Below are 18,843 nucleotides of genomic sequence, written 5' to 3'. Positions count from 1 at the left end.
GCACTTTCTAAACTTGCTGAAAATTGCACTGAAGCATCCAGCTTTTAAAAGGTCCAGGTTCTCCCTAGACCCACAAGCCTGCTCCTGCAATGATGGATCCTCCAGGACTGAAATAAATCCGAAGAGGCAACGGCTCACATGGGAGCGCTTCCTGAATACACGGATTTTTAGAAGAGATCTGGGCCAGATTCCCCGGCTGCAGGGATGTCCTTCCATTGCGTGGGCAGGACTCAGGCTTTCCCCAGCGATGCCCTTTTGCAGCTGCTCATGAAACAAAGGGCACGATCTGGTGCTCCTCTAAAGGGACGGTCAAACTAAGTCACTGGTTTGGCTTTGCTTACTGAGAGAGGCTTCGGACAGAGGCCGACAGCATTGATTCCTGGAGCCCGCGGTGGCAGGGCCTGAAGAAGCCGACCAGACCCGTGTCCCCCATCTGCATCAGCTGCTCAGCAAATTGCTGGCCTGTTCTTCTGATTTAAATCAAACACAGCTAGGCAGATTTTATGGCTCAGTCTCCGTGGCCATGAAAAATCCTGTAAAAGATCTGTTAAATTAAATTAACCGCCTTTACAAGGCCACCGGCTCTTGCCTCTCCGATCACTTGGCTGTAAATGCTGTGGCTCATTTGAATAGAAATTTTCGGAGGACTGGTGTTTTTTTTTTTCCATGCCAGTACATTTCACTCCGTGGGGGGTGAGGAATGGAGATAAAGCTCACGACTGTTATGAAGAAACCAGGCCCCCAGTGCCACTCACGTTACGATGTGTGCATGGTATCAACTAGCTCTGCCGCCTATCAGTAGAACTGGGTTCATTCTGTTAGCAGAATTCATAGCTAAAGGCGTCGTGATAAAGTAGCAAACACACCACAGAGGGATGGTGTGTTTGATTTCTGCAAAATCTTCCCTGAGGAAACGCGCTCTATCCACAGCGGGCCCGTCTCTCTGGAACTCCTTACCACCGGACCTCCGCCTTGAGTCGTGCCATACCACTTTTAAAGTGAAACTCAAGACTTGGTTATTCCATCAAGCTTTCCCAGAGAGCTAAGAGCAATAAGATCAACAACCATCATTTTTTTACAGCAATAATTTTATGTTTATATTACTTCAGTTTTATGTTCCATGTCGTTTTCTTTCTAAGTTGTTCTTAGTTGTTTTCACAATAGCTTGTAGTTTATTATAGATTACCCGTTCATTATTCACAATATGTTCCATGTAAACCGCCTCCCTGGCGATAGTTATCCATGTTAAATGTGAACCGGAGTGATATGTATTGTATACAGGAACTTCCGGTATATAAAAACAAAAAATAAATAAATAAATAAATGTGGCACTTTGTGGATGAACAGGATTATTGGGGAATAAGCTTTTGGGAACGAGCCCCCCCCCCCCCCCCCCCCCTTTTCAGATGTCTCAGGTGCTGCCAGCCTCTGTCTCGGTTTATGCACCAGTAAATGTTCAGCATTTCCTTCATCTGCAGTCTCACGCCAGGGCCAGGCTCAGACTGATCCGATGCCTGAACAGCAAGCACCAGGGTAACTTGCACGGAGCGGCAGTTACAACTCCAATCAGCAGCGGCACGATTGCACTGGGTTGCTGGTACTGTTTGTTTGTTTTGTTTTGTTTTTTTATTTTTTTTGAGAACCAAAGCTGAAGATGAGAGGGGCCTTAAATGACCTGCAAGCTGAAGAGGCGGAGGCCACCGCGTTGGCAGATTTTGGCCATGCTCGAGTCAGTGATGGGAAGGTGAGGAGGAGGAGGGAAGAGAGTTGGTGATGGGTTGCATAAGGGGTTTTGTGCATGCATATAGGAAAACAGGACAAATCTCTACTGGGCAGGCAAGGTGGGCCAACCTTGGTCCTAATCTGCCAACTTCTGCAGAGCCGAGGATCCAGGCTCTCTGGATATCACCCCTGCAGTAACTGCAGCGTGACACAGCTCCTCCAAGCCCTTTAGGACGGCAGCAATAGGAGGAGCTGATTAACTAAAAAAAGGAGATAATTGTTTGGCTTATTGGCTTACGTCACCACCCCAGCTTTATCGTGGATTGTTTTACGAGGGATTTATCCTAAATATATTTATTTATTTAAGATTTTTTTATATACCGGTGTTAGTGTGTACATCACATCGGTTTACATTGTAACAATAGCTTGGAAAATACATAGAACAGGGATATACATTAAAACAGGGAAGTAATAAGGCATGGGCCATGTGAACGAGTAGAGAGGCATAGAAATACAGAGTAACTGTCAGAACGGTTCAGAACCTAAGAAGATAAGGTTCAGAGTGCCGATTCATAACATGTTGCAAATATTCATGTATAACGAGGTAGATAACAATAAAACATAAACATATGTTAATTATATACAATATGTACAGGAGTGCATAGATGTACAGATTTGCATGGGGTTAAGGATAGGGGGTAGAAGGCTAAGGGGAGGAAAGAAAATGGTCTAGGGAAAGGTAGAGGTGGTTAGTCTGTATAGTGCTCTCTGCCCAAATTATGGCTGATTTTGTCCATAAAAAGATTCTCTCCTCGTAGGTTTTCTAACCCCACGCTATTTTGGTAGCTCTTCTCTGGGCCGCCTCCATCCTGTCTCTATCCTTTTGAGATACGGGCTCCAGAACTGAACATTGTACTCCAAGTGATGCCTCACCAAGGAACTGTATGGAAGTGTCACCACCTCCATTTTCTTACTGGTTATTCCTCTCTCTCTGCAGCCCAGCATTCTTCTGGCTTTAGCTATCGCCTTGTCACATTGCTTCGCCATCTTCAGATTGCCAGAGACTATCAGCTCAAGAATCCGCTCTTGGTTCGTGCATATCAGCCTTTCCCTCACCATCACATACAGCTCTTTTGGCTTGCCACATCCTAGATGCATGACTCTGCACTTCTTGGCATTGAATCCCAGCTGCCAAATCTTCGACCACTCTTCAAGATTTTGTATATCACTTCTCATTCTCTCTACTCCTTCAGGCGTGACCACTGTGTTGCAGATCTTGGTATCATCTGCAAATAGACAAACTTTACCTTCTATCCCTTCTGCAATGTCGCTCACAAAAATATTGAACAGGACCAGTCCCAGTTACGATCCCTGTGGCACTCCACTTAACACTGCTCTCTCTTCAGAGTAGGTTCCATTTACCATTACCTGCTGTTTCCTATCAGTCAACCAGTTTGTAATCTACTTCATCACCTTGGCGCTCACTCCGAAGCTTCTCATTTTATTCACAAGCCTCCTATGTGGGATGGTATCAAAAGCTTTGCTGAAATCCAAATAGATGACATTGCGTGCTCTTCCTCGGTCCAATTTCCTAGTCACCCAATCAAAAAAATCGATCAGATTTGTCTCACAGGACCTGCCTCTGGTGAATCCATACTGCCTCGGGTCCAGCAACTTACTGGATTGTAGAAAGTTCAGTATCCTTTCCTTCAGCAGCTTCTCCATTAATTTTCCCACCACCGTTTCTTTATATTTCACTACTGCTCCAAATGGATTTGTTTTGAAGTTGAGACGCTCCCTTTAAAAAAGTTAAAGAAAGTAAAAAAAAGAGAAGAAAATATACCAAGTGGGGAGTTAAAAAAACCAATTAGTTTTATTTGCAAAAAATAAAAAAACCTTAATAATGGGACTGTGAGGACTTATGATTACAATTTTGTAGAAACATGAAGTGTGTGTGAGGCAAGGTATTGTAAACACTTTCCTTTTTATATGATGGTCCTCTATATAATTGTTTTCAAATAAAATAATATTCAGCTTTTTTTTTTTTGAGAATATAGTTTATTTTGAGAACATATTAAAATAATTTCAGACAGGTTTAGTGGCTATTATTTTTTTTCCTGTATAATATTGCTAAAATCAATCCGTTCTTTTCTGCATGTGCTACCAAAATGTTCATCCACTCTCTTCTCCTCTCACTTAGACTACTGCAGGTTTCTCTTCACGGGCCTCCCACTGAACTATCATTCTCCACCACAATCTATTTCAGCTGCATGACTTATCTTCATTCAATGTCGTCATGACCATGTAAACCCTTCTCCGTGGCACTACATTGATTCCCCATCTGCTTCTCTTACTCGCCTACAATGCATTCACTCTGCAAGTCCTCATTACCTGTCTTCTCTTCTCTGTACTGTCCCCATCCTCATTAACTCTGTTCATCAGGCAAGTCGCTCATCTGCGCCCTTCTCCTCCACCGCTAGCTCTCGACTCTGTGCTTCCTACCTTGCTGCACCGTATGCCTGGAATAGACTTCTTGTGTGTGGGTGCGTTCTGGTCCTATTCAAATCCAGTCTAAGAACTCACCTTTTTGAGGCTGCTTTTACACTTCTCTACAATAAATACCTTTCATGTTTGTCATGTACTGTACACGTTTGTCTTGACGAAATCATAAGCTCCAAGAGCAGGGACTCTCTCTTATGTGGATCTGTACAGTGCTGTGTATGTCTAGTAGCGCTTTCAAATAACTAGTAGTAGTAGTAGTAGCAGCAGCAGCGGGATTATAAAAGAGTCACTACAATTGTCTATATGTTTTGTTATGCAAATTGTTTTTAGATGTTTTGTCTCTCTCTTTGGAGGATGTTATTGGCTCGTCACTTGCTTGGTTTGTATATTGTATTTATTTATTTTTTTCTTAAGCTACATATATCGCTTTGGACAGGGCTTGCCAGAGCCCGGGGAAATGGTTACTAAACAGTTTTAAATGTATTTTTTAAGCCCTAGTTTATTCCTTTCAAATGATTAGGCAAGACCTATTTATTTCTCAAACTTTTATATCCCTCTTCCAAACATGCTCAAGTGGGAGACTTAAGCATAATGCCACCACAAAAAAAATAAGCAAGGACTGGATTTCCACCCTTAAAAAGGAGCACGCCAGCTTTCCACTGTGCCTTGCGATCGCCAGCGCACCCAGGGTCTTTTCCCAGTTTCCGGTTGGGAAGCTTGTTTGTGGGCGCGTATGGCATTAATCGGCAACATTTATTTAAACTGTTTATTTACCTCGACAGGCAACACAGCTTTCCCATTACATACAAAGAGAAGAACAACTGCTTGAGTTAGGAAATGGTCCCTGCACTAATACAGTAATTTTCTACTGAGACATCCAAGTTTCAGTTCTGTTTAAGCCATTAAGAGCATAATAAAGATGGACACGGAGCTCCCCCACACACCCCCTCTCCCAGGTTTACCTAGATAATTGTCTGTCCTAGCTAGGACTGAGGAAAAGGTTCAGCGGGCCAGGCAGGCCTCAGAGAGCTCCGTGATAATTGAATCAGCCTAGGACAGAAGAATGGTTTGTGTGCGTCACACAGGCCCTCAAGAAAGCATTTTGCTACTGAATCCAGGCTGGCTGGGCAGGTATCTGACTTATCCATGAAACTTAGCGTTACCCAATACAGACAGTTTCCAAGCCTGCTGCCCTCAAAGAGTAACGTCAGTATCACGAGGAGAACGCATCGCTGTGGAAACCCCTGCAGAGCCTAGGTATTCCCGAGCATCACCGTCCATGTGTGTCTATATGTCTGTGCATCATGTCTGTCTGTACGTGCCTCACTAAAAAAACCCCCCAAAAAACAACCCCAAAAAACAAGTTGATCGCTTTGAAAATAAAACCTGTAACCTCCCCAAACTGTGTGCCTACAGCAAAACCACAGGCCAGACTGAGCGGGACTGGACTCCGAGGTGAGGGCAAAATGTGTCTTCATGTGAACAATTAATTTTGGAAGTCTAAAAAAAAAAAATGGGGAAACGAACATAACCAAAAGAGCTCACGCCCTCGTTGTTTCAGAAATAATAATAATGGAGAACAATCAGACGTTACTCTTTACCCTCATGTTTTGGAAGCTCTTTCATGCTTTATTGGAATTAAATAACCTCCGAAATATGATTGACTCAAGTCCTGGCAAAAGGAATAAGCAAGAGAAAATGTTTCTTGCCCCTTCTGTGCTTGCAGAGCGTAGCTGTGGAAAGTCCTTATGCGGCCATTTGGAGACCTGTACAGTGTTAACCACATGGGAGACGCTGAGGAAAAGGAACCCGCGTGTGCCCACAGAAAGAGGATACATTTCTGTACTTGGGCTCATTCAGTGGCACGGCGGCCACAGCGAGCAGTGCTCTCAACAGGAAGTTTGCATAATGGGAAAAGTGGCCTAAAAGTCCATTTACATTATAGAGTAGGGCTGCCGATTCTAGAGGTTTATAAATTGTAAATCTAGGCGTTCATTTTCCAGCTAATTAGGGGTTCTTTGTGGGTAACAAAAGTAGGCATTTTCTATCATTGGGCACCTTTTCCGGTGGAATGAAGCAGACACATTGGTGCAGCCGAGGAGTGGTCAGCCTGGAAACGGCACAAAACCAGAGCGGAGGATTTGGGCAAGGCATAGGAGGGGGCGAGAGATGACCGGGGGGAGTTTCCGGCATTTATGTAATAAACACCTAGCTTATTTTTTCGCACTGGGAGTGTTTTATTGGGGTTTGCCGGTTGAAACCTAAAATCAGAAGCCCTAATTACAGGATATGTGACCTTCTGACCAAACAAGCCAATGTGGGAGGAGGACAGAAAATTGTTCCCTGGGTGAGGAGCTGGTGAAGGAGCAGGGCGTGGAGGTAAATGGCGTCCTCAATATCGTGGAAGAACCCTGGGGGAAAACTCGAGTGGATGCATCGATGGGGGTGGGAGGTGATGTTAAAAAAACTGGGAGAATGGTGAAGAGCTTGGAAGCTTCTGCATTAGCGTAAAAACGCATGCAATCACGTATCAGGTGCACCAAAACCCAAAAGTCACTTCCAGACCAGGAAGGCACTTGAGAGCGAGCACCTCTGAGGAACTGAAGCTTGCCAGGTTATGTAAGAAAGCAGCAGGAAAAGCTAACCGTGTGCTCGGGTACAAAAGTGAAAGGACCGCCAGCAGAGAGAGAGAAAAAAAAAGGAGTTAATGGATGAGAAACCTCACCTCGTGTAGTGCGTTTGGGTTTGGAGCCTACACCTCTCTAAGGACACAGAGGATGGAGGCAGTTCAGAGAGGGCCTGGAGCACGAGCCTTGTAGGGGCTTACAGAAGTCAGACTGCTCGCTCCAGAAGAAAGAAAACGATGGGACATGCAGCCACACCCCAATATTCAGCAGGGGACAGCATTTTCAACCGCATCAGAAACTGGAGTCCTGGAAGAAAGAGGGAGGCTCGGAGGAAAATGAGAGAATAATGGATACCAAACCAGCGAGAGATTACAAGCACGCACGGGACAAATACAGAGGGAAGCAGCGGGGGGGGGGGGGGGGCTAAAGGAGGCTGAGCAGGGTCTGTGGTCGCTCAGCAGGGCTGGGAGCAAACTAGGTAGAGGGCGGAGAATTCAGAAACAAAGCTGGAGAAAAAAAAAAAATGCGAATTTGACGTTACTCACGACAATCTGCTTCGTCCGACCTGTCCTTGCAATCCTCGTCCCCGTCACACTTCCAGTTCAGGTGGATGCACTCGCCGCTGTGGCACCTGAACTCGCGGGAGAGACAGGTGCCGAGGGCCTGGGGCCTCATCTTGTGCCCGCAGCGTTCCGGCGCCTCGTCGGCGCGGTCCTCGCAGTCGGGCTGGCCGTCGCAGACCCACAGCTGCAGGATGCAGGCGCCGCTGTCGCACCGGAAGTTGCGCGGGCCGCAGGTGAGGGGCGCGCACCCGCTCTCGTCGCTGCCGTCGCCGCAGTCGTCGTCGCCGTCGCACACGAAGATCGAGGCGATGCAGGTCTTGTTACTGCACTGGAATTCGTTGGACGAGCAGGCTGCGGGGGGTGGGAAGAGACAGAAAGAACAGACAACCTTCATATCCTTGAAAAGCAGGAACGTTAGCATACGAAAAAAAAAAAAAGAAGTATTGAAAGGGAAAGCAGTAGAGCAGAAAGCCTGCTTTTCTTGGAAAAGTTACGTGAGCCCTCTAGAGGATGGCCCCTGCCCCAAATCCTGTAATACATGATTAACTTCATTATAATACGGGCGGACCCTCATTGTCCCTTCTCCGGTATGAAGGGCACTCTCCTCATGTCACCATCCATCTAGAACTGGACAAAGGAAGCACCCTGGAACATGTTCCTGCTATGACGTAGGCTTGAGCTGAAAGCAAGAAGCCAAAAATGCCTGCCCACACTTTGGGTCAAACAGTTAAATAAGCACAGAACTTGTTACGCAACTTTATCACCATAGGGCCCAACAGGGAACAGCAAAACAAGAAAGAAATGTGACAATTCTGGTACTGTGTGGGAGGAAAAGTATTTATAGATATATAGATATATATAATTATGTCATGGCAACTGTTCTAGAGAGTTTAGGGAAGGCTTATAAGTATGTCAAGATAACAAACCCCCCCCCCAAACCAACAGAAATAATAATTTTTCTGGGAATTGGAGACGGAATCTATTTCCTCAAATAGATGGGCTGGGGTGTTATCTAGTCCTAGATTAGGTAACAAGGAAGCCAAACTGAAATTTAAAATTCTTACTGGACACTTGGAAAATTTTGTTAAAGCAGAGCAATGGGTCATGTTGGCACTGCTTGGAGGATGAGGACAATCTGCTACATGTTTTATGGGCCATGTCCAAGAACCACTAATTTTTGGCAATCTGGTCCAGTGTCGATAAAATATTATCTGCTCCATTCCACAAACTGTGCATATTGATATTCTGTCTGACTGTGGCTTCAACATGTCTGAATAAACACGGTTATTGGATCTTTGTTCCTGTGCTAAGTGAATAACATTGAGATTGTGGAGAACAACTAAGGTACTGAAGTTACCAGACCGATATCAGGATATGGCCAGCATTGCATCATAGGAGAAAATGAATCATGCACTGCAGGATCTGATCAGAGAGTTCACCTGCACTCGGGTACGTATAAGTGGAGGGAGACCCCCGACACTTGTAACTTTTGTGAGTCTGGTGGGCATACAGAAGGCTCTGGGTGGGGGAGACTCCAGGAGTTATCAATGAGCTTTGGGTTGGGAACATATTAAACGTTTGTGCATGTATTAATAATAGATGGATGTCATGTTAGGAAAGAGGTGATAAGACACGATCAAAGCAATCCAAAGAAAGACAACCAAAATGGTGTGGGGTCTTCATCAAAAGCTGTAGGGGATGAGACAGAAGGACCTAAATATGTATATCCTGGAGGAGAGAAGGGATGGGGGAATATGATAAGATATTCAAATACTTGAAGGATATCAATGATGCATGGGAATCGAGCTTTTTCAAATGGAAAGAAAGCTGTAGAACTAGGGATCATAATATGAAGCTCCAAGGAGGCAGAAGTGGGAAATATTTCTTTATGGAAAGGGTGGAGAATGCATGGAATCTAATCTCGGAAGTAGTAAAGATGAAAACTGTAATGGTATTCAACAGAGCTTGGGATAAGCCCAGAGGATCCCTAGTGGCTAAAGGATGAAAATGAAAATAAGGGGTAACCTGCACGGAGTGGCATTTATTACACTTAGTCCGCACGGAGTGGCATTTATTACACTTAGCAGAAGGTTTGGGGGTAACCCGCACGGAGCGGCATTTATTACACTTAGCAGAAGGTTTGGGGATAACCCGCACGGAGCGGCATTTATTACACTTAGCGGAAGGTATGGGGATAACCCGCACGGAGCTGCATTTATTACACTTAGCGGAAGGTTTGGGGATAACCCGCACGGAGCGGCATTTATTACACTTAGCGGAAGGTTTGGGGGTAACCCGCACGGAGCGGCATTTATTACACTTAGCGGAAGGTTTGGGGGTAACCCGCACGGAGCGGCATTTATTACACTTAGCGGAAGGTTTGGGGATAACCCGCACGGAGCGGCATTTATTACACTTAGCGAAGGTTTGGGGATAACCCGCACGGAGCGGCATTTATTACACTTAGCGGAAGGTTTGGGGATAACCCGCACGGAGCGGCATTTATTACACTTAGCGGAAGGTTTGGGGATAACCCGCACGGAGCGGCATTTATTACACTTAGCGGAAGGTTTGGGGGTAACCCGCACGGAGCGGCATTTATTACACTTAGCGGAAGGTTTGGGGGTAACCCGCACGGAGCGGCATTTATTACACTTAGCGGAAGGTTTGGGGGTAACCCGCACGGAGCGGCATTTATTACACTTAGCGGAAGGTTTGGGGGTAACCCGCACGGAGCGGCATTTATTACACTTAGCGGAAGGTTTGGGGGTAACCCGCACGGAGGGGCATTTATTACACTTAGCGGAAGGTTTGGGGGTAACCCGCACGGAGCGGCATTTATTACACTTAGCGGAAGGTTTGGGGGTAACCCGCACGGAGCGGCAGTTACTATCCTTAACAGAAGACAAATAAATGCAATAAAATAATAAATAAATAAAGCTTGCTGGGCAGACTGGATGGACCATTGCCTTAATTTACTATGTTACTATATATAATGTGCTTATGGGGAAATGTGCGTTTGTACCCTTAAAGTGTTGGGGTTTTCTGATTGGGTGCTCAACGCTGAAGCAAGAGGTATAAGAGTGGCGTTTTGGCCGGGTTTTGTCCTTTCTTCCCATTACCTTTCCCTCTGTGGGGTGGGGTATAGGGATCTCCAGAAAATGTGATCATCTGAAGTATCCATCCAGCCTGTGAGCGGGGAGGCCCAGTGACCCTCCAAGTGGAGTGGAAACCTGCAGGGGCTCTTCCCCTCAAGGAGAGAGGCCTGAGGCCCTGAAGAAGTGGAAGTTCTCTCTTTATCCAGGGGAGTCAGTCGGAGAGGAGCAAGCAGAAGGCTGATGGCCATGGAGATGCTTGGAGAGGGTTTCTTCTCCCTCCAGTGGAATTAACCAGCAGTCCAGAAGACGATGTCGGGAGGCAGGGTGAGGCTTCTAGGAGGAATGGCCCAGAGGGTTCAGGTAGTGCAGTTATCTGGGGAAACCTGAACTGGGAGAACTGAAAAGAGTGGAGATCAGAGGACGAGTGAGCAAACTACGTATACCCTCTATACGTATACTGTCTTCAACAGTTCTCACTATGGTATATAGGGTGATGAGCGATATGGTGCAGATGTATGCCAGTCTCCCAGGCAGTTACAGGAAAAAGAATTAGTCAGGAAGAAGGTACCCTTTTGTTACCCTGTCAAGAGGGATTTTTTGTGAAATGCTGACTGCTGTGATACTCATGAATTCTGATTTATTCAATGCTCACTTGTGCTCATCCCTGACTACTGTTTTACTGGCTGGGTTATTCCAGAAAATAATGCTCAGAGTATTTTTTTTTTTTTTTTGCGTTTTGGAACTTGGTAAATGTCAGGTATTTCATCGGCCAGCGCTGGGGTGAAGCAGGGATTCGGTGGAGATGAGTGAGGGGTACCCTCCCTATACAGTCAGTGAAAGGAAGAGGAAGGAGTTTGATTTTTTGCTCTGCCTTCACCATAAAGGACCACTTTATCATCTGCATGAGCATCGTTAAGAGCCCACAAAAATCAATCTGGAAGGATGACCCTTAACTAAGAGGGAAGCCTCATTCCATCATTTTATGTAGCTGGTCAGGGGGTTACATATGATATAGACAGGGACCCCTTCCTCTCTCTCTTCTTCCCCTATATATCATTTTCTGTCTTCATATAGAAATGTGTATTTATGCGTGCTCATTGTTGGGGACCCTTCCTCCTGAACATTCAAAGCTTTTATTGACTCTATATTTGAATTTTCTACTAAATTATTCAGTTTTATGAATATTACAAAAGCCTTTAATAAGCATTTCCACACTGCTTTTTTTTTTTTTAATACCTGACTGAAACATGGAAAAGATTCATTGACTATGTTTTTCTCCTTTGAGCTGGTTCACAGAGAGAACAATTAGGTTTTGTTGGCTGGTTTGCATCCTACTGAACTGAAGGATAATTTATCATCTTCTCAATTTTTGCAGTTTCGCAGGATTTGTTCTCATGTTCAAAAACACAAAAAAGAATCTTGATTTTTTTCTCATTTCTATTTCGATGCATGAGGAATTCATATACATGGGCATTGTTGTTTGTTTGTTTTTAACCAACATTTTGTTCTCCAATTTTTAATTTTACAATTAATACTCAGAACATTTTAACACGTTCAATGTTTTCCACAAAATTAATTTCAAGTCAGAAAATACCGGCTGCCTATTTCCTTACCCTCATGCTGTAAGATCAAAGGGGCAGGATGGTACACACGAGGGCTAGGGATTTGAAGGAACGAGTTTTTCCCTAGTATACCGACTCCTGATCGTTGTTCTCTTCAGACATTGAGACGTGAACGTTCAAATAAGCCACTAAAAGGCCGGCCACTGTTCCATTTGCTCAGTTACATTACAACTGAAACAATTTGTTAATCCCGTCACACTATATGATTTGTGTGTTTCATCACTTGTGCGTCTACCTTTATCATCCATGTCATTTTGTGTCCCTGTTGGGAAGATGAACAGAGCTCTTAGAACTAGGATAGCTGAATTTCATAATTTGTTTTAAATTTAAGAGATTGGAAATACCAAGGGTGTCACCATGCTTACAGAAAGAACATTCTTTTGACTCCTTGAATTGTTATTGGCCAGATTAAAACTAAACTCAGAGAAAGTGATCGGAAAGAATACCTATCTTGTTTAGAACAGAAATGGCTTTTCTGTTTATAATATCTGAATCTGCAAAGCATCAATACAAGTATTGAGTGGAGACGATTTTTTTATGAATCAAAGTTCTTTGCCTTTTCATTGGGTACATACCAACCAATCAGATCAAAAGCATTTGCTGTTCCTCTGATTGGCCCTTGGGTGATTCAGCTCTTCACTGGCTTTTGGTTCATATATATCTATAGCTTCTACTGTGCCCTGGTCTGTATATGAATTGCTTGTAGGCTCGTTTGCGATTAAGAGAACTTTTTATGATTGAATCGCTAGGTTTTTTTCACTGCTGTATGAGGCTGAGGAATCATTTATTCAGGCTTCTTCAAGTCCACCTCAGATTGATGTGCACGCAACTCGTATGACGTTTGAATTTTCTTGAATAAGGGATACATACAGAGTGGATTCACATTGAGATTTTTTGCCCTTTAAAATTCGCTGGAGGCTTTTCTGATCTGATGGTTATAAGATTACAGTGTCCGAGAATTTAAGTTTGCTCCTGGTGTTATTTGAGGTTCTTTCCTCCCAAGGTTCTTTGGATATTTCTCCATATTTAAAAATTTTAGGCGGCGCTCTGGATTTTGTGCTCAGTGCTCACTTCATTTCTCCTTGGTTTTTGTTTTTTTTTTCCTATTTGAGAACCAGGGAAGCCAGGGTTCAAATCCTGCGTTTCCTACTGATGCCAGTTGTGACCTTGGGCAAGTCACTTCATCCTTCATTGGCTTAAATACCAGCTTAGATTATAAATCCCTCTGAGATAGGGCACCTACTTACTGTACCTGATTTTCACCACTAGAGTCCTCGCCATGGTCCTACTGTGGGCATCGAGCGGACTCAAATGGTGAAAAGATGAGCTAGGGAAAGTCCTGAAAACCCCCACCATTCTCTCTTTCACATTTTAAAACAAAGGAAGAGAGGGGGCATCACAATGGGCCAGGTCCCTCTATATACAAGCGCAGGAGTATAAACTATACCAGTGCACAGTAATTCTACTATAAATTTAATTTTAATCTGCTTTGAGATCAACTTGGTAAAGATGGAAAGTGAAATGCAAATAAAAGGGAGAAGTCTGTGTAATGCGGGCAGCCACCTGGTTAGTTACCTTAAGCTACCACAGCAACTCCACTGCTGCTGCTCCCGACACTCAGAATGAGGCACCTCCAGCGCTCAGTGCATGCTCTGCCCGTCTCACTCAGCCTGGGGATAAGACAGAGGCTGGGAGGACTCAGAGGAGGTGGTGTTGAGTGCTGCACAAAGCGTGGGCCTGACTATCCATACTCTGCATGCTGCAGTTCATTACCACGCTCTAGGACTCAGGCCGTACCTAGGAAAAAGTGCCATACAGGATTATGTATGCTGTCAGAAAGGCGCTCTTACATGTTTAAGAGCCACTGCTGCTGGCTCTTGTTGCTGTGAGGTGCTGCGAGCAGAGCTCTGGTGCTTAGCATTGGGTAGTGGTGACGTTTTGGTGGCACACTCGGTCAGGTCTGAAAGCACAACAGTGCGCCATGGCTCACTGTTTGGGAAACACTGTCTTAGAGCAGCTAAAGCTGCCTCATATTAAACATCGGTGCAGGAAAATTGTAGAAAATCCTCTGACCTGCTCCCAGCAAGGACTGAGAGCACATACTTCCTTACATTCTGGAAGTTCAATATATAATTCTGAATAACAGGCACCAAAATATTCCAATCCAAACAGCAAAAGGAATTCCAGGCACATCCAGATGTTGAAGGAAAGCTGGTGGTGAGGACAAAGGTAGAAGATCTAGCTCATCCTTGTCTCTATTTTGTGACATTGAAACTACTTGTAGATCACAAGGTAACAATACATAAGAGGATTATTGCAGGAACTAATCAGAAACAAGAGAACACAGGAAAACAGCAACCTTCAGCTCCAACACCACAAGGCAAACTGCAACCCCTCCCTTTCTCTTCTAGCAAGGCCTCTCCTATTATATCTACCTGTGACTCTCAGCATGCAATTTACTTACTACAGTATCGGACATTTGTAGAGGTGGGAGAGATGGATGGGTGGAGCAAGATGGCAGATATACTCCCGCCTAGTTCACTACCAATTTTCTCAGTTTATTTTTCCTGCTAATACCTTTGCTGATGGTCAAGAGAAAGGGGACGACTTGGGTATTCCCATCAGACCCTGGGCCAACTCCTGTTCCTGGCCCAACTGACTGATGTTTGCACTTGGGAGCCACAATGCCGCATACCTTTTGTGACGAGCCACTGAGAGAAGAAGCAGAGATGGGAAGCTGCAAATCTCCCCAGTGATGACTGTCTCCTTTAGAACGGACGAGAGGAGGAAGCCAGGTGATCCGCAGTTGGAGTCAGAGAAGATTTTCAGCTAGACAAAGCAACTGTATTTAATTCTGGGTTTGCTTTCTGTGTCTCATTGCCTAAATTCTACTGTTGCTTGGTTCTGCAGTAAAATCAGTTCCTGTTCCAATCACACTGCAGTCTGCCACCCCCCCCCCCAACTACTCAGTCATAAATTCAACAGTATAATGGCTTCACAAGAGGATCGAGTACACAATGCATCACACCAAGGGAGGAAGTCTCCATTGCAAGCAGCGGCTGGTGAGACTAAAACATTTTCCACGGCTGTGTGCAAGCCCTTGCCTAATCAGGCACACAGTGTGCATGCTGCACTCCGGTCCATGCCCCGACTGTGCTGCTCGGCTATTTCCTCCCCCTGTGCATTTCTGCACATTTCAGTACCTTCCATTAAGGCACTGTTCCACCAAATCGTCACTTGCATAATTTCAAATTGAGCAATCTGCTAATCGTATTGATCACTGCTCAACACTTTGACCTGACCTCGGCTTTCACGTACATAAAGTTATGGCACTATTAAAGCGTGAATTTAAGGGCGCACAAGCAGAGCTTTCCCGGTTTCATTCCTGGAGGCGCCGCCGGGAGCCAGCGGTCTTCATTAACGAGAGGATTTATTGGTGCACTTCTGGCTCCTGTGATGTGTACTGGAAAATAATTCCAAGCAACCTGGACATACAATTAATACAAAAGATACAGGAATACCTTTTTTTTTTTTTTTTTTTTTAAGACACCAGCACCAGCAATAAGTGTAAAAAAGATAATGGCTTTTGGAGGGCAGTAATGACAGGTTTGGTTTTATTACTTTAACAAATCTCAAAAATCAATTCACAGTTACAGTTTCCTCCTACAGAAGGCGGCTGCCGTAGTAAGGTTTCTTTTATAATTGCATGGAGTATTTAGAAGTAACATTACAGGGGCATGCTGACGTCACCAGCAGGAATGGCCGCTTCATCCACTGCAAAATCGGCCCGAATTCACACATCCAACTCAATACCATGCTCTACCCCCAGCGCATAGGATACGCTGCGATCCCCGATGGCTTCTAAGAGGAAGAATCCCGATTTCACCCAATTCTCATACACCAAAACAGGAGAAGATCGTGGCGCGCCTATGGCGGATCAGGCCGAGGATGAGGCCTCCGCGGCGGAGCTAGAGTGGGCGGCGCCAGCAGCCATATCTGAATTACCTTCGCGTTCTGAAATGCGAGACTGGTTTACAGAACATAAAAAAGAGCTTTTACAATCCATATCGGATGTCTGCGAGGATTTGGCAGCCATGGGGACCAGAGTCGATGAACTGGATACTCGCGTGGAACGGCAGGAAGTCATGCTGCAAAAAATGGCGGGCGAACAACATCAATGCAGAGCAGAGCAGGCAACGCTCGATGAGAAGGTAGAAGACATAGAAAACAGGTCTCGTCGTAATAATCTACGCATAAGGGGCATTCCAGAGCTACCCGAATATACCAATTGTAGACACGTGGCCCTGAAGGTTTTCCGCTGCATAATGGCGGACGGGACTGCGGAGGGAGTGGAGGTCACAGCCGACGTCTATGCCTTCCACATTGAAAGGGCTCATAGAACCTTGGGCCCCAGAATAGCAGAAAAACCGAGAGACATATTAATATGCCTCCAAACTTATCAAGAAAAATCACTACTGTATTCAGCATCACGAAAACAGCAGGAATGACTCTGGGAGGGTCATAAACTTTACATCTATAATGATCTAGCCACGGTAACCCTCCGCAAGCGTTTTGAATTGAGGGACGCCACCACAGTCCTACAAGAGCGCAACATCTGATATAGATGGACATTTCCATTCAGTCTCATATTCACAGTGGAGGGTGTTACCCATCGAGTGAAGACATTGGGGGAAGCGAAGGAGGCATTTCTCAAAGCAAATATCCCCTTGGCCCTACCAGCCTCGCACACGGAGACAAGATCCTACAACATACTGCAAACACCTCGCTGGCAAAGGGTGGGTAACACCAGGCACCTCGAACGCCAGAAACAGACACCCCAGGATTCACCTCAACAACAGAGTATCAGCTCCCCAGTTCGCTGATTGAGAGACTACATCGATGAACACTTTTCCCTGCAAAGGTTGGATGGCTATTGCACTGTAAAGATAGAGGGCATCTGTGTCCTTGGCTAGTGCTAGCATTGGAGCAGCCTTATATTAACATTTTATGACTGATTCTGGACTGAGGCTTGGTAACGGTTTATTAGATTTCTGGCCGCCGGGACCGCGGCTTACTTGTTGGAGGCTAAGACCCCCAGGAAAGGAGGTATCCAGATGGTGGATACACATGGTAACTATGGGAGGGTAGTGGGAGAGATTACATCCATGAGTTCACGGGAGAGGTTTTGTTGTTACGTTTTGTTATGTTGGTCTGGGAGTATTTATAATGCCAGAGGGGGTGAGGCGGGCTCTTTATTAGCATATTGGGGTATGAAATGGCTTTAAAATTATGGTCCCTTAATGTTAAGAGCCTCAATTCTCATGCTAAGCGCCAACTGTTACAGCGTGACCTACATTGCCAGCACATACACATAGCACTGATACAGGAAACTCATGTGCGCAAGCGCTATGAAAAGCTGCTGCAACTTAAGGGGTATCCTACTTCTTATTTCGCTGCTAGTACCAAAAAGTCCAAATATGCTGGAGTGGGCATTCTCATTGCTCAACATGTTACTTTTGAATATAAGTCCCATATTGCTGATCCATTAGCCGCTATATCTTCCTGAAACTTCAGATGGATAGGAAGGTGTTTACCATATTTAACACATATGCCCCTAATATGGATCAGGGTGCATTTTTGAAATCCCTGACAGAGGCTCTGACCCCTTTTGCAGAGGGTCAACTACTGTGGGGCGGGGACCATAATGTGGTTCGTAATCCCAGAGTAGACTCCTCTAACTATAGGAGTGCAGGGGGATGGAGGGCCACTTCAGTTTTATCCAATATTGTGCATGACTGGGGACTCATTGATATTTGGAGACAACGAAACCCTACATCCAGGTCATATACGTTCTTCTCTAATCCTCATAACACCTACTCGAGGATTGACTTTTTACTGGTAGATAAAGGGGTACAAAACCAGGTGCTAGCTGTAGGCATAGAGGACATTACTTGGTCTGACCACGCACCTGTGTGGGCAACAATCCTCATGGCTGACCCAGATCCTGGCCTACGCTTTTGGAAGCTACGGGAAGATTTAATGAGGGACCCCACTCGCAGTAAGATTATTTTAGATCAAATACAGGAATATTTCACCCTAAATACGGGAATGGTTCAGGTGGCGGGCTCCCTATGGGAACGCTCCAAAATGATAATGAGGGGGCGCCTCACAGTGCTCTCTTCAGCTTTACAGAAACAAAGGGAAAAACAGCGCACTGAATTAATCCGTACTATTACTCTACTAACCCAAAAACACTCCAATGCCCCCAATGACCATGATCTCAAAAAGCTGCAGGCTGCACGCTCCGACCTGCATGTGCTAGACTCAACACAAATAGCTTATGAGTTAGATCGCATGAAGCAACGGTATTTTGAGGGGCACAATAAGGCGGATTGAATCTTAGCTAGGCAGTTGAAACAGCGCTCCACTCAGAACAATATTGCAAAGATTAATGATCATCATGGCCAGATATTAACCACGAAGGACATCCGTGAGTGCTTTACTAAATTTTATTCCCTTCTGTATAGTAAGGATCAGGCTATCACACCGGAAGCTATAGACCAGTGGTTCTCAACCCTGTCCTGGGGATCCCCCTAGCCAGTTGGGTTTTCAGGATCTCCACAATGAATATGCATGAGAGAAAATTTGCATACACGGCCTCCATAACATGCAAATTTTCTCTCATGCATATTCATTGTGGAGATCCTGA

The 18,843-nt window shown here is 45.1% G+C and overlaps 1 protein-coding gene across 2 annotated transcripts in view; it reads right to left on the bottom strand.

The window, feature by feature from the left end:
* Positions 1 to 18,843, bottom strand: part of LRP8 (LDL receptor related protein 8) — a 320,100-nt gene that overhangs the window by 40,367 nt on the left and 260,890 nt on the right. For both annotated transcript variants that reach the window (XM_029618330.1, XM_029618331.1), the window contains exon 5: positions 7,397 to 7,765. In XM_029618330.1, the coding sequence (XP_029474190.1) occupies positions 7,397 to 7,765 (369 nt within the window). The remainder of the gene's footprint in view (positions 1 to 7,396; positions 7,766 to 18,843) is intronic.

Source organism: Rhinatrema bivittatum, chromosome 10, assembly GCF_901001135.1.
Source record: "Rhinatrema bivittatum chromosome 10, aRhiBiv1.1, whole genome shotgun sequence".
Classification (NCBI taxonomy): Eukaryota; Metazoa; Chordata; class Amphibia; order Gymnophiona; family Rhinatrematidae; genus Rhinatrema; species Rhinatrema bivittatum.
The sequence above is the reverse complement of the archived record's forward strand: the minus strand, read 5'-3'. Positions and strand labels throughout refer to the sequence as shown.